Source organism: Corapipo altera, unplaced genomic scaffold (assembly GCF_003945725.1).
Source record: "Corapipo altera isolate COAL_440 unplaced genomic scaffold, ASM394572v1 46, whole genome shotgun sequence".
NCBI lineage: Eukaryota > Metazoa > Chordata > Aves > Passeriformes > Pipridae > Corapipo > Corapipo altera.
In genome coordinates this window covers 16,411,792-16,433,930 of record NW_020884883.1, presented here as the reverse complement: position 1 = coordinate 16,433,930, position 22,139 = coordinate 16,411,792, and the positions used below count along the sequence as shown (strand labels likewise).

General features: G+C 37.2%; 1 protein-coding gene across 3 annotated transcripts in view; it reads left to right on the top strand.

The window, feature by feature from the left end:
- ATAD2B (ATPase family, AAA domain containing 2B) overlaps window positions 1–22,139 on the top strand; it is a 75,019-nt gene that overhangs the window by 7,004 nt on the left and 45,876 nt on the right. For 2 of the 3 annotated variants that reach the window (XM_027641027.1, XM_027641026.1), the window contains exons 2-11: window positions 9,253–9,407; window positions 10,881–10,927; window positions 11,929–12,082; window positions 14,140–14,242; window positions 14,916–15,024; window positions 16,112–16,228; window positions 17,586–17,661; window positions 19,443–19,541; window positions 20,442–20,553; window positions 21,305–21,420. In XM_027641027.1, coding sequence (XP_027496828.1) covers window positions 9,253–9,407; window positions 10,881–10,927; window positions 11,929–12,082; window positions 14,140–14,242; window positions 14,916–15,024; window positions 16,112–16,228; window positions 17,586–17,661; window positions 19,443–19,541; window positions 20,442–20,553; window positions 21,305–21,420 — 1,088 coding nt within the window. Of the gene's footprint in view, window positions 1–9,252; window positions 9,408–10,880; window positions 10,928–11,928; window positions 12,083–12,961; window positions 13,079–14,139; window positions 14,243–14,915; window positions 15,025–16,111; window positions 16,229–17,585; window positions 17,662–19,442; window positions 19,542–20,441; window positions 20,554–21,304; window positions 21,421–22,139 lie in introns of those variants that run through there. The other variant, XM_027641028.1, reaches the window with a different exon arrangement.

Below are 22,139 nucleotides of genomic sequence, written 5' to 3'. Positions count from 1 at the left end.
ACTGAGCCTGTTTCCTGGTCATGTCCAAACCTTGTGGAACCCTCTGGTCCAAGGGTTCTCTATTCTTCTCCTTGCAATCATAGTTCAGATCATTCTGCTTCTTTATTTACATTTATAATAGTACTAAAGGGGGCTGTGTCCTCTAGGATTTGTTTGGGATGGGGGTGTTCAGCAGAAACAAGACAGATTTTTGAGGACTGAGGGTAGGAAAAAAAGTTGTTTGACTGTCTTCTGGTTTTCCATGTCTGAATTATAATCATTCTTGACTCATTACATAATCTAATTTTTGCTTTAAAAGTCTTTGTTAACAGAGTCTAGAAAGTAATGGAAATGGTTAATGTGGTTCTGACTAAAAACGTGTTGCTTTTAGTATTCCTTCGGTGTTAAATAAGGAGGATCAATGGTTTTAAAAACTTCCCTTAAGTGAATATTCTAGGAGAACTTCTGAGTGATGCATGGACCCCATAAAGTAAGTAGAGCTCTTCTCAGTGGACTTGTTCTGAAGGTGTGTGATCTCACACGTGCTGTGAGCTCTGGCTGTTGACTCTGCAGTTGTGAAAACCAACAGACTCACCACTATTAATGTTTGCCACTATTAATGCTTGCCAGGCCATTTGATCAGCTGGATCAGGATCATGTTACTGGTCCAGTTGAAACTAATCCTCTTCCCCTCATCCTTCTGCTTCCTTGCCTCCCCTCCATCCTTCTGATTTGAGTATCAGCTGAAAATTCACAATGTCTCCCTAATTTTAGTGAAGGCACAGAGGAGGAGAGAGGAGTGCTCCTGGTGGAAATGCTTGGAGTGGGAAGATGATGATGAGTAGAGGACAAACCTCAGCTCACTATTTATGGGCTCTGTCACAGTTTGTCAGAGGCTGCTCTGGAGCTCACTCTCCCTTTCGTTCATAAATGTTGAAGTCACCTGTGGATTGCAAGAGGTTTTTGGGTGTCACACTGAAAGGCACTTGCTCAGCCTGGACATGAACAGGTGTCTTTTTCTATTATAGACAGAGGGAATGGTTGCAGGTGTGAAAATCCCCAATACAGTGCTGTAGGTAGTGGTTTCTGTTTTTAACTTGTAAGCTTTTAACTTTTCTCAAAAGCTTTCACATTTATTAAAATAACCTGAATTCTAGAGTTGAAGAGTTCCAGGAAATAAAATGGAAATCTATTGAAAAAATGAAGCAAATCTTTCCATGCAAGAAATATGATTTTATTTATCTGAATGAATAGGGAAGAATTTATTTTTCTGAAAAAGTCTAAATGATGGTATTTTTTATATTCTTAATGGCTATTATTGATGTAAGTATTGTTTAGTGAAAAAAAACGCAGAAGCTGAATGTTAAAAGAATTTAGATCATCCTGTAATTGAGACATTCTTCACTATCATTACCACTAATGAAATACAGTGTTAATAGTTGTTTATTCCAAGATCATCAAGCACTTAAGCATGAATCTTATTTTCCCTTAACACCTGTGGAGAGCCAGTGTCTGATAAACAACTGTGTGCAAACAAATGGAAATTGGAGAACTGCCACCAGACAATGGGTTCCTTTAAGCCTTTTTCTTTTTTCAAGCTATCAGCAAAGTTAATGCATGAGGTCCTTCATGAAACTTGGATGTTCTCAGTAAGGTAGTTCATGTGCTTTTATCTCAATATGTTTATTTTTCAGCCTCTTGTCACATGAAGGCACAGGCAGAATCATAGAATCATAGAGTGGTTTGGGTTGGAAGGGACTTTGAAGATCATCCAGTTCCAAACTCCTGCCATGGGTAGGGACACCTTCCACTAGACCAGGTGGATGGCTCAGAGCCCCATCCAACCTGGCTTTGAAGTAACTATTCTTACCCTGGACTTCTAGGACACAAGGGTAGATGTTCAGCATGCAGCAGTGTGTTATGTACCATCACAAAAACAGTCTGCTGGATTAGGCTCGACCTCAAGTTCAGTCATGTTACCTTTTTTCCGCAGACAAGTGTATCAGGTCTTACCTCTTCCCACCAAACAGGTAGCCAGTTCTCCTATAGAAGAGGGGCTAAGGGCATTTGGAAAGGGCCCAGGAAAATGTAGGGTGGGGTAGGGTGGGGAGGAGAGGAGCTTGTGAGGATATGTTGGTGCTGGAGAGAGTGGGTAGCGTGGTGTGTCATCCTGAAATTAGGACACAGTGCGGATGCATAAGGCAAGGTGTGGTACCTGGTTTGAGCACACTGATGAGAGCATTTCAGCTGCTGAACATTTGTACTGAGCAGGAGAGTTTTAGTCCTTTGGTGTGTGTTTGTTTTTGGTTTTGTGTGGGTTTTTCCCCCCCCCTTTGGTGAAGAAGCTATAATGTAAAGTGTTGAACTTAAAAAAACTTGGAAATAGTATTTGAAGGGATTTATTACATTCTGGTCAGATGACATTATCACAGTCATGAGAAAATTATCTACTAGGTAGAATTTGGAACCAGAAAAGAGTCTATCATAAAATACCTCAAAGAGATTGTGAAACCTTTTGATTTTTTTAATTGCTTAGTTTACCTAGTCCAGAAACACATTAGGAAGGGTACCTAGCTCTTACCTAACTCTCCTCAATAGATCTTAAAGTAGATGTTTAATGCAATGAATTTGTAGAAGTTAATGTTTTAATCCATATTTTTTACCTTTGCAGAAAATAGAAAGGGATACACAAGGGAGCAAGAGGTTCATCCAGAATCACTGTGCAGACAGCTGGAGAGTGTTTTTGGTGTATTTTATTGGTGTTTGAAATCAGACATGGTTCAAACACAGCAAAATACAAGTTATTTGTTAACTGAATAGTTATATGAGGGCAGAGATGAGTCATGAGCTTAACTAATTGGTACACTGGGGACACAATCACATTTTTTTCACAAATACAAGTTTTATTTTGGAAAGATGATTTTATCTTTTTAGACCATTGGGATAAAAGTGTTCATTAAATGCATTGAGTAGCCCTGAGTATGTATTTTATTTCTTTCAATGGGCAGCATGTTTCTACAAGAACTTTGCATGAACTGGTAGAAGAAAAGGTAGACTAGATTTTCTTCACATGTATTTTTAAAATATTAATCCAGATTATTAATATCCTGGGATATCTGAGAATTTGTGTTGTTATTCATAAGATACATTTTAAATTAGAAAATAGAAAGTTAAAAATAACTGGAGGACCTGGATTCACTTTCTTCAAAGTTAGTAAAAATAAGATAGAGACATATCTGAAGTCATTGTCTTTTTAGACAGTCAGATGAAGAGGAAAAACTTACTTTTTAATATCAGAAATTAAGATTTAACTAAAGTTAGAACTAGAGGTTTTTGAAGACTTATAGCTGAAACGGATTTTTTGAAAATGTTTACTTCATTATTATTAAGGGAAAGTAACTTTCAGGGTCTTTCGTGCTTGTTCAGTGGGTCGATCAGAAAAGCTATTTGAGCATTTAACAAAATGCCGAGAAATGGGATTGATCAGCTGAAGATTGAATGTCAGTGTATTAATTTCATGTCTTAGACATGGGAAGAGGTCACAGGAAACAGAAAAAATATAGTTGCTGAAGGTTTAACAGAGTGGGTTGAAAACTCGCCTGAGTGGGGAGTTGTAGGAGCGGCTGTGTGAGTGTTCAGGGTGTGGCAGAGTCAGAAGGGTGTGACCCACAGTGCATGGCCAGGAGAGCGAGTCTGACCATGGGGGAACACTCAGATATTCAGTGTGCATGCCTGTGTCTGAATACAGCTGAACCTGTGGCAAACCAGACAGAGTCTGTTTCAGAAATTACGAGGTGTGGTTGTGGTTTGACTGTTATATCACCTATTGCTTGAGAACTCAGTGAACTTGCATTCACATGCTTGCAGATGGCAATGGTAGAGATGGTTCGTACTCGTCCTCTATTATCAGGACTACTGGATTTAGGATTATTTTGGCATGTTCAGACCAGCAGTGTAGTGAGGGACTTCTTTGGTTATTCTGTTGGCTAGGAGATTCAACTTAAAAAACCACAAGAAACCAAAAACCTCTCCTTCAATATGCTATAGGTAATCTTTGTATTTCAGTTTGAAGTTAATCCAATGTCATGCTTTAGACAGCTGGTTCCTGTGATACACCTGAGAGGAGAGGAGTCCCCTGGTATGTGTGTCCTTCAGTCCTGCTGAAAGACTGTATTGGTGGTCACTGTTTTTCTAAGAGGATTGATGGAGAAAGAAGTCATTTTTATTCATTGATTTCTAGCTTGTGTTCTTCCAAAACTTAGGGGCTTGTCTATACATGTTATAAGTAAAGCTCTGTTAGTATCAAATCATTACTTTTAAATTTAGGGATGCATACAGAAGAGGCTGCAGGTAATACTGTGTATCAGTGGTTTTGTAGCTTGTTCATGAATATGTGTATTATAATAAACATTTTTTCCATCTTTCTCCTTTTCATACAAAGTAGAGAAAACATAGAGATAAATATACAGCTATATATATTTTCTTGCTGTATTTACTTATTAATTTCAGATTTTTTTTCTAGATTTATTGGTACCATCATTCAGGTGACTTCAGTGAAGGTGTGTTAACAGCTTGCCCCACTGTCCCTGCTAGACTCTCATTGATGAATCTTAGCTCAACAGTAGATTTGTGGTATTCACTCAGTTGTCACATTCCATTTTACTCCTGAATCCAAGGATAATGAAGACTGTGTTTTGCCAGTCTAGACCATTGATGGTGTCCTGTTAATTCCAGTTGTGTCATGACTCTTTATTAGAAACAGTGCTTTCCATAAGAAGCTGTTCTGGATTACAACTGGAGTTTGGTGGGTCTCTCATTTCTGTTGGATCAATACAGTTATGCTGAATTTTGTTTCTCTCTTTGTATTTCCTGACATTATGTAAAGTCATTTTTTGATTCTTCTGTGCTTGCTTTTTCTTTGTGGCTTTGTTACGCTTGCAGGCAATTTCTGACATGATTAAGATTTTATTAATTCATGTTCTCTGCATTCTCTCAGCATGTGAGTGCATTTGCTTCCAGTGATGGTGTTTCATTAGGAGCTTTGAGTTCAGTGCATTGGTTCCTATTTCTGCAATTGTGTTATTAATTTTTTTAATTTTTAAGTTTGATGCTTATATCATATCTTTCTAGTCCCAGAACGTTTTCATGATATGTACTGTTAAGTAATAAGTTTCTGGGTTGAACCTGAAGTGCTATTTTTAATCATGAAAGGTATAAATGGTTTGAGACCCAGTTACTTGAGGGAGCAAGTTGAGTGCTGTGGAATCATTAGACCTCTTTTGCTATAAGTGGGAGGAAGCAGTGGATAGACTGCTCTCTGTAAAGGCTTCCTAAATTGAAATTAATTTCATTTCTTGTTCTAGCATATCCCAGTTTGGATAATCTCTTGAGTGTAATGAAAGCTCTATCTCCATATTTTATGGTAGGTAGGTGAAAGTTCTGGATGGCAGTCTAGTGTGATTTGATTCCCTAGAGCTTGAATTTTTAAAGTTGTCTGTTAACTGCAAAACAGAGCTTGAATTCTTAGTAATATATTTAAAATTTCAGTGATTTTAACTTTTTAGTAGCTTTGTCACTACTTAATGCTAAACCATTTTGTATGTTAGTGCATCTTATACAGCCTGTGTCCTAACATAGGTTAGTATTTGGGCTTGACTGTCTTAAAATTTAATTTGGCTTGTACTTGCTGAGTTTGTGTGTAGAGTTAATATGCAGACAAGTGAGGCACAATTGAAAATAATAGCCTAAACAAAGAATAACCTGATTAAATAAACTCCTTCATTGCTAGTCTGGTTCCTTAGGCAGTTGCATTGCTGTGATCACACTGACCTGCCCTTCCAGATTCTGAAGCTATTTGCTGTGTTCTGAAGCTATGTTCATTTGTCTCCAGCATTAGAGATCTCAAAGTTATTTGGCTTTTATAAATTTTGTGAATATTGGTAGCAGAGGGAGACCTGAAATAGCAGATTTTGTTTCCAGTGCTAATATTTTGTTTAAGCTGCCAGGTGACCACTTGCTCACAGCTCAGAAGTAGCTCCACTGCTATATTGCCTTCGACCAATAGACAGGACAAATGAGGGATCCTGGCTGATCTTGAGACTTGGGACCAGAGGTACCAGGGAACTCAGAGAAAGGTGATCATAGGAGACCTGGAGGAGTTTGGCTCTTTGCATGGAAAGAGGTGGAATTGGAGTATAGGAAGCTGTGCTTTACTAATTTCACTGCTTGCAAAACAGCTTTAATGTTAGCCCTCGTAAAGCTTTGTTACATCTTCCTTAGTTGCATGTTCTCTGTCTCGCCTAGCCGGTTTCAAACTGGTTTTGTGGCTTACCTTGAAACTCTTCTGTCCTGCACAGGGGAGCTCTTGTAGTTTCGCAAAGTCGTTACTAAAATTGACTTAGCAGTGTTGCATTTCAGTAAGTCCACGAGTGAACTTGTGGCTAATTAAAGCAAAAAGTACTACACAAATGCTTACAGTGTTCAGAAGTGAATATGCAGGCTGTTAACATTTTGTAGTAAGTTGGTATTTTGTAGTTGCAGAACATTATGGAAAACAGCTGTGTGGCTGCTCATGGATTTTACAGTGCTATGCAAGGTGCAGGTGTTTTGTATTTAGGAATGGTGATAGTTACCTCTGCTACCACTTTGACCAAGTCTTATGTTTAGATCCCAGATTCTTCTTCATCTGATTTAAAGTTCTAATTAGGATCCTGTAATATAGCTCTTATTTTGAATTACATTGATGTATGTCCTGGAGAAGTGAAATAATGAGAGGAAAAAAAAAAAGTAAGGTACCTTTTTTTTTTTTTTTTTTTTACTAGGGCTAAATGAGTCTTAAGAATTAATCTCCATATGGACCTCTTTCTTTCCTTAGATTTACATTACCAGGCTAAAAATTATCAAAGCTGAAACTACTTTTAAAATGATGTGAACATGGGCCGGCTAGCATTTAATACTAGTTTTCAGTATTTAATATTTTTTAGTATTATAAAAAGTATTTATTGTCACATATAAGATGCAGTAAATAAATAGTTCATCATAATGAATACTCTATTAATTTGTTATTGGTGTTGTAAGTATTTAATATTAGTTAATAATTGTTAAAAATAGGTATCGGGGGACAAGATATTAAGGTGTGATGTAGACAGCCTATTTCGCTTGCAGTTTTCTGTTCCTGCAGACAGTGATCCTGTCCTCACCTTGTTGTTTTTCCCTTGCATTATCTTTTGTACTTGTCTGATCTCTCAATGAAATGATTCAGATCACTGACCAGGTAGGAAGTTCGTCTAACAGAAGGAAAGTGAGCTTTTGAAGCTTTAGTGAGCTCATCTGGTTTATGAGTGGGTCAGAGAAACATCAGAAGAAGATCCAAGGAGGTTGGAGTGGTGCTGTGTAGCCAGACAAGGGAGTGCATGGGCCAGTCCCTGGGTCAGTGGTGCTGAGCTGCCTTGTTGAACTGCACCCAGACATTAGGCTTTTCACTTTCTAAATACTGCACTGTGATAGTGTCTTGTTGTTAATAAGTCTGATGAACAAACAGGACTTCTGTGATCGTCTCCCTGTATATGAGTAAAATTCTTTTTTCATAGTATAAGTGGTCACTGACAGTTTCTGGACCTTAGTATTTGAGGATTGATTACTCTGTTGTTGCAAGAGAGGATATTTAGTTTTCTAATTGTAGAATGGTTTGGGTTGGAATAAAGATCATCTAGTTCCAATGCCCCTGCCATAGGGTTCCATTAGATCAGGTTGCTCAGAGCCTCAGCCAACCCACTTTGGGGGATATGGGACATCCTCAACTTCTCTGGGCAGCCTGTGCCAGTGCCTCACCCCACTCACAGTAAAGAACTTTTTCCCAATATCTGATCTAATTCTATCCTCTTTCAGTTTAAGGAGGACATTCCCCTTGTCCTATTACTCTGTGCCCTTGTTAAAAAGTCCCTCTAATCTCTCTTGTAGCCTTTTTAGGCACTGGAAGGTGCTATAAGGTTTCCCTGGAGCATTCTCTTCTGCAGGCTGAACACCTCCAGCTATCCCAGCCTGGCTCCATAGCAGAGGTGCTCCAGCCCTCTGACCATCTTTGTGGCCTTCTCTGGACTTGCTCCAGCAGATCCACGTCCTTCCTTTGTTGGGGACCCCAGAGCTGGATGCAGCGCTCCAGGTGGGATCTCAGGAGTGCAGAGACAGACAGAATCCCCTCCCTCAACCTGCTGCCCATGCTGGTTCTGATGCAACCCAGGACACTGTTGGCTTTCTGGACTGCAAACATGTGTTGATGGGTCATGTTGAACTTCTTGTCCACTGACACCCACAGGTCCCTTCTCCACGCATCCAGTATTTGTGCTTGGGATCACCGTGATGGACGTGCAGGACCTTGTACTTGGCCTTGCTGAACTTCCTGAGGTTTGCCCAGGACCACCTCTCAAGCCTTTTGGGTCCTGCTGGATGGCCATTAAGACTGTTTTGATGAGCTAAAATTTGTGTTTATAGAATCCTGGTTTTTTGGTTTTGTTCTGGTAGTTCAGGAGCAGATCCTCTGCAGTTTGCTGTTTGTCCATTTCTTATGTACAGCTCTGACATAATGTCTTGCTACTATCTTTGAGTTTATGTCTTAATGTTATCTCCAATAAGTAAAAACAACAGAAAAAACCCTCCTCTGGAACTATTTAGGTACTTCTTAAAAGGTGTTAAGACTAATGTGGTTGGTGTGTATAATACTGTTAATACACACGTTAGACAGAAATTACCGTGAAAGTATAAAGTCCACTTACAGTTTTTCCTGGCTGTGTGGTGGACAGTTTGACAGGTAGAAGAAGGTATTGGAAAACTCTTACAAGGAGGAAGAGCATAATGTGTTTAAGCATCTTAAAGACAGAGATAACATCAGAATAAATTAATGCTGTGTTTGTTAGTGTCTTAATTTTCCACAGCTCTTTTTTTCTTCTTTATTGCACTATTAGCTCTTGCAAAGTAGGGTGAGAGTGGCAGTGTCATGTATGATATAAAAAGTACAGTTAGAGAAATAAAATGCTTGTTCAGACATACAGGTAAAATATTATGGAAGTTTAATATTTAAAATGAAATACTTTCATATTTTTTGTAATGTTTTCAGAATAAATGTTTTTAATATTTCACATAGGCTGGTCACTAAGAGTTTGACAGAGATTTCAGTTTTACTAAACTGAAGTTTCGTCTTTTTTCTGGAAGGATAGTTGTAGTAAGAGTATTACAAATGAGCCAATTAAGTATGGTCCAATGCTTTTTTCTTTTCAGAAAGATGAAGGTAGTGATGCTAGTTTGAGTGATAGCCACATCTCTCCTCCCGCCAAACGTACCTCAAAACATGCTGATCCTGTGTGCAAAGACAAATCAAAATCACGCAGTACTGGGCAGCGAGAGGAATGGAGCATCTCAACTGGACAGTCCAGGTAATTGGTGCCAAGAGAAAAAGAAACTCTTGCCAGTTTTTCCTGTGTTGTTAACCCACTTATGCCACTTCTGCAGTTAACTGCAGCTCAAGAGTTTACTTGTGAAGTGTGTTATTCTCATACAATTTTCTTTAGTTTAAGACTCCAGGAGTGTGGATTACATCAATCCTCTCATCTCTGTTTTCATTCTATGCATATTTGTGCAAAAATAGAAAGTAATTTTATTTGAGTTCTAGATTCTTAATACATCTGAATTTAGGGAAGTAATTGGTATTTTCATGCATTCAGACTGTAAGAAGACATGACATTTTAATTAGAAAATCAGTGTTGTTGTCTTTAGGGAATGGATAATGGTCAAGTTTATTTCCATTGTTGTTTCAGCCTTTTATTCCTGTTTGATTATAGAGACTCAAGTAAATTTTATATATTATTGCCTCAGTATTGCACATTTTTATAACTTGAGAGAGAAATTTTTAATTTTATTTTATAACTGTGATTTGTAGTATTTTACAAAGCACACTTGTATGCATAAGGTTCCTTACATGATTACAAGTAACTGTGAGGTTGGTGTACACAGTATTTTCCTGATCCATGAAATTTCGGTTAATACTGATTCTTTTGTAGGTATTTATTTCATTTTTATGTACAAATCAAAATCGTTCTTGTAATGCTTCATATGTAAGTGTGACTGTAGATCACTACTGGAACTGTTGTCTGCTAGGATGAAGTTTATTTAAAAACTTTGTAAATCCTAAAATAGACCTTTTTCTGTTATTTTTTTCTCTTTTAAGACAGAATAAATGAAATATAGTGTATTAATATGCCGTGGTCACTGGGAATATATTGAAGCTTATGAACATTCTGTTTCTTTTTTTATAAGTGTAGACTTGTACTGTACCTCTTAAAAATGCTAAGATACAAAAAAACGTTTAATAAGGCCAGGAGAATTTAGATCATTGTGTCAAATGAAATTTGGCCAAGGTACTGAAACTCATGTTGTTGCTCATTTAAAACCCACTGCAACGTGTCTTTGCATCTGAGGTTTTTTGTTGTTTCTGCCAAAATCCAAAGTGCTGTGCTCAAGAGTCATCTCGAGTCAGTAAGACTTTTCCCAAAAGTTTGTAGCTTCTGCTGTTTTATCCGAAGTGTTGGAATAATAATTGCCTATGGTGAGCTATATCAAGGTTCTGTTCTGAAATGTAAGGGGAAAGTTAACAGGAGGAACATTGAAGGAATTAATAAGAAAAAAGATGTTTAGATAATTCAAGGGTTTTCATATAATTGGTATTGGGCAGTTTTGTCCTCATTCCAATGTTGAACATGAAGCAGATTCTTCAGAGGCTGCATGTCACAAAGGTTTTGAAATCATAGTGTATCATGTAGGATTTTGTGTTTAAAGTTATATTTTCAGCATGTGCCTTTTGCTTGGCTAAGGAATGTTAACATTACTTGTGTGTCTGATCTGTTTCCTAGGTTAACTTCTCAGCCTGGTGCTACACTACCAAATGGACGTAGCTTATGTAAGTGTATTATAGCAAACCCTTTTGTATCTGCTTTTACATTTAACAATTTTATGTCAATGATCTTCAGTGGCATATGTTTTTGATAACTGCTGATTACTCTGACCATTTTGACCAGAAAAGTTACTGTTTTGGCTCAGTTTTCTTCTGTCAGCATCTTGGATGCTCTCTGTGGATATGGGGAACATTTCTAGATGAAAATCCATTTCTCTTCTCAATTCAGACCTCTTGGCCATGATCTTGATGTTTTTGTTAATTCCCAAATTACTGTTAGGAACTAATTTTGGCCTTCCTTGCCCAGCTGGTGTCTTTAATTTACTTACTCTCTTTACTCCTCTGAAATTTGGCCTTTTGTAGTTCTTAAGATTACTTAACTCTACTATTGCTTTAGAGAGACCTGCCTTGTCTGCAGCTCCTGCTACCTTGAACAATCTTTCTATATGCTTGTAGCTTACAAACTTGCCATTTCATTGCTTTTCTCAGCTAAAACCACTTTGTCTTTTGTGTCCCTTTTTCATCAATTCTGTCCCGTTTAGTTCTGTGTTGACTCTGTGTACATGTTAATTCATTAAGCATATTTGGTATTTTAGTAATTATTGTGGTGCCTGAGGAACAATCAGGAGTGGGATCTCTTTGTTTGGCACTGTATAGAGTAGCTGGGAAATCCATATGTGGTATCTCACCTTTTGATACTCTATTTGAATGACTACGAATTGAACCTGTGGGCCAAGTGTGCATTGTTGTACTGATGTTAACTTAAAAATATTGAATGGTTATTTGAATGCCAAATTTTCATCATAAAGATTATCATATAAGGAAACAAGCTGAAGAAATAGCTTTTAAAATAACTTTGTTAGGAATTAAAAAGAATACGGTTCTTTAGATCGTACTGTGCTCCATAACTTCTTATTTATTGTCCTTGCTGAGTATTCTCTTATTAATTCTTGTTTGTGAAAATGTTGTTTCCTGCATTTTTAAGTAGTAATACAAATTTCTCTTAGCTCTCAAAAGCCACCCCCTTCGAGGGGAAAAAAAGGGAGATGGGGACCATGCTTGCATAAACGGAGATATAGAAGTCAGAAAAAGTTGTCGGTCCAGGAAAAACAGATTCGAAACTTTGAATCAGAGTTTATTGTTTGATCAGCTAGTAAACAGGTATGTGGGGATACTTCAGTTGTATTCACAAAGCACCTTAATGATGTCTTAAAATTAGAAACCCCTGTGTTGCAGTGCCGTGTCTGTTTTACTGTGGGGATGCACTGAGACAAGCTAGACTGTGGTTTGAGTTACAGCTGGGTCTGTGCTGTGACTGCCCATGGTATCCATGCTCTAAATGCAAGAGCACCTTCCCAGGCTTTCATTGAGGAGGAAGCTACTCTGTGTTTACACCTGGTTAAAACTGTATGTTGGCAGTTACTGCAGAGTGCCTGACATGCTGTAAATCCACACCCTAGTTTGTTTCTTGGTAACCTGTTTATGTAGTGATACCCTAAATGTGATGTAAATTGTGATTAGCAGCAGTGCTTGGAAGCTTTCTAGATTTTACGTGTATGATTTTGATCATAAAATATCAAAAGTTTGTAGCTTTCTTTTCGTTCTTGTTTTTTTACCATTTGTTAGTAATTCACATAGGGTGGGTGTCACTTTTTGACATTTACTGTGCAGACAAAGTAGGTCAGACAGGGAGGCATGGTCTGGTCTGAGCACAGGAATGGGAACCAGAAATGCTTTTCTTGAAATATTATTTTTGTGTGGCCCTGGGCAGGTCACTTAATATGTCCCAATCTTCCCACCTGTAAAACAGGTTTTAACAGTCACATCTGTGGGAGACTGCTTTCTGTAGTATTGGAAAATGATTTAAACATAAACATTCAATTGCCAAGTATGATCTTTATTGTTAAATGTATTCTGTTGAGTCTTTTATTAATTTTCTTTTTCAACTTACTCAGTAACTACTTAGCATCAGCTTACAAATTTATGTTAAGTTACATTTATTTTTCTAGTTGCAGTTGAATCTCCCTCTCCTCCTCAACAGTAGGAGAAAGTCTACCATGAAGATTGTAATTTGATAAGATCATGGTACTGAAGTCTGTATATGAGCTTACACTGATAACAATGCGTCCCATAATCATTGGAGGTTTTTAAGAACAGGTCAGACAAATATCTGTCAGGAATGATGTAGGCATTCTGTAGTTTGCTCTTGCCTGGCAGAGCATGTAGAGTTCTCTAGGTCCCTTCCAACTGTATTTTATTTGATAGCAAACTGCAGCATGATTTTACTTGAAGTGGTTTTGTCATACATCAGATATTTTAGAAGAATTGCTTAAAATTGAGAGGAGCTCTCAAAACAAAATCTTGATTTTACTGACTTCTTTCACCAGAACTTCCACTGTCTTCTCTCAAGGCAGGATTTCACCCTTTAGATTTACCTCTAAACTGCTGGAAAAAAAAGGAAGGGAAAGTTTCTGCCTTCTTACAGTTATTATACAATTATAGTATAACTCCAGTGTAAATCTACTATAATCACCATGGAGAGCAGTAACGTGGTGTTCAGGACAGGTGGCCAAATAATTGACTTGGCCTGGTTTATACTCTGTTGTTCTCTTCCTTAGCAATGAAGCATCTTGGCCAAGGTTGTTATTTGTATACCACCATTGTTTTGACAGCTGTTTACAAATACTCCAGATAATAAAAATGTAGACTAATTAAATAGATGAGAAATGGTAGTGAGGTCAAATACTGAACAAGGAAATTCTGGGTGTGACTGATTTAACACAAAAAAATTCTTTGTTTTAGTGCTTTTGGAGGCCAGAGTAAGAAAACATAAAACTTATGGGGTGGAGGCATTAATTGCATTCCCAGTATTATAATTATTTAGGTAAAAAGCTTTACTTTCTTATTTTGCAAATTTAATCTTACCTGGCACCCAGTCTTAACATCTAAGCAGTTACAAAGCAAAAATTTTTTAAAATGTTTTTTAAAATGTTACAGCCTAATTTGAATCCCAGATTTTAATAGCATCAGCAGTTCTTCTTTTGCATACTTCTTAGTTTATATTCTGTAGGTTCATCTTTCAGTTTTATTATGGTTGGTTTTGTAGTTTATTGATAGACATCTTAAGATGTTAGATGCTATGTAAAAAGTTCTGCATGCTACTATTTTAAGACTGATTTTTTTTTATCTTTGTGTATTAATTGATACATGTGTTTTAGTACTGCTGAAGCTGTCCTACAGGAAATGGACAATATTAACATCAGGAGAAACAGGCGATCGGGGGAAGTAGAACGGCTACGGATGTGGACAGACACAGAATTCGTAAGTGCAAAGTGTCCAAACTCTTGGATAAAAGAAATATCAAGGGGGAGCATGTTGTTTTTTGCAAAGAGCACACATTTGTCTAGCTCTGTCTAAAGGTTTCTGATTTTCCTCAGCAGACAACATTAAAAAACTTGATAAACTGAAATTCAGAACTAGATTCATGGATATATACTAAAATATGTTTTCTTTATTGTAAATTGACTGTCATGCTCTCACGATGTGCTGTGGTGTTTCTCCTTTGCTTTGAAGCACACTCTGATAGCCTAGAAACAGGACCAGTGACTGTCATCTGCTTTGTTCCCTAAACCAACTAGATACTGATGTTAACTGTGTTAGATGGACTAAGTACTATCTGAGAGACTTACTTTAGCACCTCTTAAAGGAGACTGCTTTTGTAGTCTACTTGTGGAGAACTCTGCTGGAAAAACATTTGAGGACTACAGATTGTGTGGAACATTACAAAGTGTTCTGAGTGGGAAGGGATCCAAAGGATCATCAAGTCCAACTCTTAAGTGAATGGCCCATACAGGGATCAAACCTGCAACTTTGGCATTATTAACATCACGTTCTAACTAGATGAGCTAATCTCAGGATATTACTGAACTGAGGTCTTAACATTGTGAGTGACATGGGACAGTACTGATGGGAGTGCATGTGCATTTTATTCCAGGAAAACATGGATATGTATTCTCGAGTGAAAAGGAGGAGGAAATCACTGAGGAGAAATAGCTATGGGATTCAGAACCACCATGAGGTATCCACAGAAGGGGAAGAAGAAGGTATGGGTTGTAAAGAATTGTAAGGACTTGTCTGAAATCCTTGTGAAACAAAGTTTTCTGTAGCATAAGATAGCAATATATTGCACTATAAAGAGCAGAGCCTGGTTTCTAAATGTTTGTTCTACATTTCCTTACACCTGTTTTTCCTAACACTAAGTAACTGAAGCTTTCTTCATACTCCCTGCGACAATGCTCTGGTGGAAGCCAGGATGTGATGAATGCAATGTACAGCTATGTGTGTTCTAAAATAATCAGTCCTGTATTCTTTCTTTGGGGAAGGTATTAATTAAAGTCCCTGTTTTCTGTCCATTGATTGATTTTCAAAAGGCTTGTAGACACACAACTGTGTTTGAAATTCTACCTTCTTTAAAAAATTTGAATGAAACTGGCCAGTGGATTCAAAAATTACTGAGAAAGAAGGGATTGTGGCTAACTGTGATGGCATAATCAGCATCATGCTTGGCTTCCTTAAGAAATCAGACTCAAGCTTCAAGCATCCATACGGGGTTCAGCATAGCATATCTCAGTTTTTAACTAAAAGTGCTGTACACGATATGATTTGTCCCAATGAATAAGAATTCAGTCTTAGTTCAGAGATCCATGGATGGAGATTCTGATGCTGTTAATAGATGGGCCTAGGTTATGCCTTTATACACTATGTTTCTTTTCTTTGTGTAAAAATGTGAATCATAAAGTTGTACTTATTTTCGTGCTGTGTCAAATACTTGATTTTCTGAGGCTCCTATGGGAAAAGAGAAGACAGGCATTATTCTTAATTGAAGGGTAATTATTGAAGGAAAAATACATGGATAAAAGTGATATTTGAAGTACTTTACAACTAAAACTGTTTTGAATGCATTTATTTTTCTCTCTGTTGCTTTTCCAGAACCGTCTATAGAAAACTAGAATGAAATTTAACAATGACTGTAGATTTAGCTTGGTCTTTAAATTTCCAGTGATTTTCCAATTAGTGTTATTTAATAAGTGGGCAGTAAATCTCACTGACCATTAAAATGTTAATTTTTAAGATAAAAGTAACTCTGACATCAAGTAGAAGTGTTCTCAAAATATTTTTACCCCTGAACAGAGTCTCAGGAAGAAGATGGAGATATAGAAGTAGAAGAAGCCGAGGGGGAAGAAAATGATCGGCCATATAATCTCAGACAGAGAAAAACTGTTGAAAGATACCAGGCCCCTCCAATAGGTGAGGAACCAGACAGTGCTTGTGTCCTTTTGGTCTGCTGACCTCCAAGAATAGCATGGGTGTGGGGAGGGAAAAGTTGGATGGCTACTCTTCATCCCTGACAGAGTTCCCACGCAGCACCTTGTGACTTCTGCTGTTGTTCACCATGTAAACAGGACTGCTGAGACACAGTCTGTCAGTTTGTCAGTGGGGGTGGCATTGCTGCCTCACTGAACTCTGCAAGTACTGCCATGTGCTGGGCTGGGGGTGAGCGAGGTTTAAGCCAGGAAACATTTGACATGAAGCAGTCTAATAAATCAGGTAATTACTTAGAAAAAATAGTTACTGTTACACCTGCTTTTCCTCTCGAGTGGTAAACCTAAATCATAACTGTAGATAAATGGCATAGCAGCAGTTACCACATTTTGCCTGGATGAGAAATTTAAAATATTTCACTTGGAAGTAACCTACAATGATCATCTAGTCTGCCTGCCTGACAACTTCAGGGCAGACCGAAAGGTAAAATGTTATTCAGGGTGTTGTCCAAATGCCTCTTAAATGCTGACAGGCATTGGAGTACTGACCACCTCTTTAGGAACTGTGTTCAGTGTTGGGGCACCCTCTCAGTAAGGAAATACTTCATGTCAAATTTGAGTTTGCCCTGATGCAGCTTTGAACCATTTCCACACGTCCTGTCACTGCATCCCAGGGAGAAGAGTTCAGCACCTCCATTTCCTCTTGTCAGGAAGCTGTAAAGAACAATGAAGTTGTCCCTCGGCCTCCTTTTCTCCCAGCTAGACAAACCTTGTGTCCTTAGTTGTTCCTCACAGGACATACCATCAGGGTCCATACAGAGTACAGTGTAGTGTCTCCAATTTTTAATCTTTTAATGCTTCTCTTTAAAATAATGTGGATGTATTCAGTGGTGTATCAATGTGCTTTATCTTAAGGCAACTTAGAAATTAAAACTCTGACAGAGAAATGCTGTGGTTTATTTTTTGAGAGAAATTTGAAGACATCCCATATTATCAGCTGGGAAAACGTTTCTGTATGGAGCTTCATGTCCTGAAAATAAACTAAAAATGCAGTGCCCTGGTTGAGTTGCATTCTGTGCTGTGATAGGCACAGCTGTGATGGTGTGAGGAGTACGAGGGTGGAATTGCTGTGCCTCTATTAAGCCAAGTATGGTGATAGTAAAACAAAACATAAGAGATTTGATTTCCCACCACCCCCTAGTTCTTTTCTTAATTTGAGTTTTTAGAGAAACGAGTGGTAACCTAATTGATGAAGTGATTATCTAGCACTTTTCTGCTGCATTTAGATTAGTTTATTATTCTTGTGTAATTGATGTTACAAACCTGTAACTTCTCTTTCTTAGTGCCAGCTCATCAAAAAAAGAGAGAAAATACACTGTTTGACATTCACAGATCTCCTGCAAGAAGAAGCCATATCAGGTAAATGTCAGTCTTTTAGTATATAGTTATTTGCTTTCCTTCAGGACATTCTAGCAGTTTTTGATTTTCAGACCATTCTTGAGTGAGTTGTTCAATTCATTCACGCATGTGTGTGGGTCTTGAATTGTATCCCAGGCTTAGACCCTGATCAGCACACAAATAGGAGAGTCTTGGCACTTTGCAATCCCAGTAGAAGCTTTGGGCTGAACAGAATGGAAATAGGTGTGCTGCAAGTACTGGGAAGAATTGTACATTGCGCACTGTTTCTGTGAGGCCGTACATTTTGTGTTTTAATCCAAAACATCAGTTTAACAAATAATCCCTTTTCTGTTCTGCAAAACTAGGCAAATCAGGTTAATGTTTTTTGTTTTCTTTCAGTTCAAGTTTCATCCAAGGATTATCAACAATTTAATAAAATATTTAGCAAGCATAATTTTTGACTCTTATGTTTTGTGTCAAAGAAGTCTGGAATATACCAAGTTGTCTTGGAAACTGTCAGTAGGCTTTATGTAACAAAACAGATGAGATTACAGCTTAATACATTTTTTAAAAAATAAACTTAGTCAAAGCTTCAAAAAGACAAATCTGTCCATGAACAGAATCCAAGTAAACGAATGCTAGTCATAGCTGAAACACTTGTCTTATTGCTCAATTTAATGGTGTAGTGAAAATATGAAAAGTAAATGAATAGATGAATCTTATGATTCTAAAGTTTCTTTGTAATACAAATAAGAGTTTGTCTTTTTTCTTCCTCCCCTTGAAGTGCAGATGACACTGTGTTAGATAATCTCACGACTTGTACTTACTATTAAGATATGAAGAGTGAAAACTATTATCACTTCAGTTTTAGTCTGCTCATTGCTCCACTCTCATTTTATCCTTTCTTGTCGGAACACTATCATAAAATATCTTGCCAACTGCGTGATATTCTCCTTGTGATACTTTGACATTTATCTCGGTTTTGGTCACTGAGCAGTAAAACTGATTGACCATGTTATCCTTTGGCAAAAACCAGCTAGTTCAGTGCATTATTGTAGTCATACAAATGATGCAGCTCACTATATTCACCTAAAATCCAAGAGTTTTTACTAGTAGCCAGCTTTTTCATGAAAAAAAGTGCTGAATTTTTCAAACCGATATCAAACTCAACACCTTTTTGTACAGAAGATTTAATGTACATTCTCTGATATTTCTGAAATACTCAGTTTTCTGAGATATGGTCATACTAAAATAAGAAATGGTTCATTCAGACTTTGAATAGTAATTTTACTTGGATTCAGATGAGAAGTTAAAACTACAGTACTGGTATTTTATGAAACTGTTCTACTGTTCAGAATGAATAACCTCCTAAAAAGAGACTATATTCTTTGGGAAGTGTGGATTTTTTTCAGAGAATATTTAAATGAAACCATCAAACTGAGTAAGGAGATCTTGATATCTCTCTTGTGTTAGAAGTGGCTAAAGTGGTTGGAGGCTTTCCAAAGTACAGTTGCAGCTTATTGATTGAATACTCAAATCACATTGCTGAGGCAACGTGGACTGGACTACATGTCTTATGGGGTTCTACTGTTTTAGTGATGTTCATCTTGAAATCAGATAATCCCTGTGGTAAGAGCTGTTGTTCCCCTCTCAGACACTTAACGAAGGTAAAATTTGTGTGCATCTCAAACCTGAACAGTACTGTACTTGTCGTTTCAGTTTTATTTTTATAAAAAAAACCCAAAAATGCCATTCTGCTCCAAAAAGGACTGAGTTTTCTGTTTGTTTTGCCACTTCAACAGGAGAAAGAAGCATGCCATTCACAGCAGTGATACAACCTCTTCAGATGAAGAACGCTTTGAAAGAAGAAAATCTAAAAGCATAGCCAGAGCAAGAAATAGGTATCAAAACATCCTTGGTCTTTAGAAGGGTTTGATTTCTATTATGCATCATTTGATTCTGCAGACGTGGTTTAGGAAAACTGCTGGTCACATTAATATAGACCTTGAAGTCTTATGAGTAGATAATTAATAATAGTGATAAAAAGATGGAAAGATAAGAATAGCTGTTTGATTCAGTTGGGTTATAAGACTGCTTCTGTTGGTTAAAATAAATTTCTGTTCTTGATGTTACTTGGTCCCAGTTAATTCAGTTATACTCCCAGTACTAACTCTTTCCTCTTCCTCTTGTGTAACAATTCATGCATTCTACACACCCAACAGATATTCCGTTGACCTTAAATTTATTTAACAGTTATCTAAAAGTGGAAGATCTATAAGTAAATATACTTACTACCATAGATGCATTAGTTGGAAAATTCAGCAGAAAAAAAGGTTCCTGTTCTTTTTTTTCCAACTCTTCCTCTCTGCCACACTGTTCCCGTTTCCATCATGAGGAATTCAAGCGATTATACAACTACCAAAAGTGCAGTTCTGCACAAGTGTAACTTGTGTCTTTACTGGTACCTTTATCTGTGTAGCTGACCTGATGTAGTACCTATGTAGGTACTACATCCTTAAAGCAAAGAAATGTTTCTTCTGTGTTTAATCACAATAGTCTGTACAGCCTAGTTGTCCAGATTGAAGTACCTGTATGGAAGCATAAAACTAACTTTATGTAAGGAACTTCCACATACACAGTAATAATTACCACAGTAAAAAAGGTCAGTTTTGTTTGCCTTACCGATCCAGAAAGGTTGTCCCTTTACGTAGTAGAAGGCATTTAATCTCTTGGTTCTTCCCTTCAAGCAAATGAACAAAACAGAAAAGTATTTATTTGATGTTTTGTTTGTTGTTGAACAGGTGCCTGCCTTTGAACTTTAGAGCAGAAGACTTAGCTAGTGGAATCCTTCGAGAACGTGTGAAAGTTGGGGCCAGTTTGGCTGATGTCGACCCTATGATTGTTGATAAATCGGTAAGTTCTGTTAGAACTTTTTATTTCCCTTCACCCAATTAATTATGTACAAGTAGAATTCTCCAAAACCTCTTATTAGAGTTGAAGTAAATTCATAAGAAACTCGCTGATCTCTTTTTATTTTTTCCAAAGCTTTTGTCTGTTTATTTCTTTAGACTGCAAGGCACTTGCTTTTGGCCTGTGGGTAGCCAGCAGGCTGCACACATATCATAAATAAGCCAAAGCATCAATTGCCCAACTGTATTACTTTGCTTACAGTCAGTTTGTCATTACTTGTACTAGTGGAAACTGGGATATGCTGAGCAGTGCAGGAAACAGAGATCCTGACCCTCTGGACTGGTTAACTCTGGTACCATGTGGGTCCTGTGCGTTCAGAACCAACAAGGTGCATCAGCTTATGGTGTGTGCTGTGCAGAAGCTGCTGAATTACTGCTGGAGCTGAACCCTCTGTCTAGAAGTGCTTTGATTGTATTCAGGTTATGCTGTGCCTGAGCTTAAAGATGATCTGGGACTTAGGCTGGATCTCTGTAGATGTTCAGGCACAGTTAGCTTGCAAACCAGATAAACTTCATGTGGGCAGCCAAGAATTGACTTTCTCAACTGTTTCTTTACACTTTCAAAATTCAGGGAAGTCCTGTTGGTCACTGCAGTGGTTTTTGTAATTTGTTTTCAAATATTTTGTAAGTAAAGATATTTTTGTGGCAAACTGTTACAATATAAGCTTTTTATGCTCTATTTTCTTTTTCCTAAGGTGTGTTTTGACAGTATAGGGGGATTGAGCCATCATATCCTTGCACTTAAGGAAATGGTAGTGTTTCCTCTTCTCTATCCAGAAATATTTGAAAAATTCAAAATTCAGCCACCGAGGTAGGTGCATTTATTCATATTGCTTTGTTTTATTTTATTAATCTCTGAAGAATGCTTCACTTGCAAAAAAAAAAAAAAGGAGATTGATTCTCTCCCTGAAGTATTTTACAGTTCAAATAGACCTATGTGTTTGCTACCCCTGTTGTCTATCAGAATGTAATAAGCAGGATGAAGAGTTTAACAATTCTTTGTTTTAAAAAAATATTTAGTTTATTTTCCTTGTGATATGAGGGTAAACTTGGTGATTTGGTTAAAGAAAGATTCTATTTAGTGTTCTATTTAGTAGTACCTTGCCTTTTTTTTCCCCTATTTATGTTATCAAATATTTTACTAAATCAAGTGAAATGCTGATGTTTCTTTTATAGGTGTAATCTCAATAATGTTATATTATGATTTTAGTTTTTCTTAATCAGGCATCTTGGTATGTTATTTAAATGGGTACATGGAATCTAAGTAAATTGAAAATTTTGGGGTATTTTTGTAATTTAAAGGAATTCCTTCTTTCCAAAGAAGTAACAAACACTGACTCAGGTATTAACCTAACTAAGTTCTAATATTTGAGGACGTGTTCAACTAATGTAAAATTATCATTTGGAAACTTAGTGTGCCATTAATTAATGATCTTTACAAATCAAAGTTTTACTGATTTGAAAGAATAAAACAAATTTAGATTTTATGAAGTCATGTTAATACACTAATAATATGAGATCTTAAGTCTT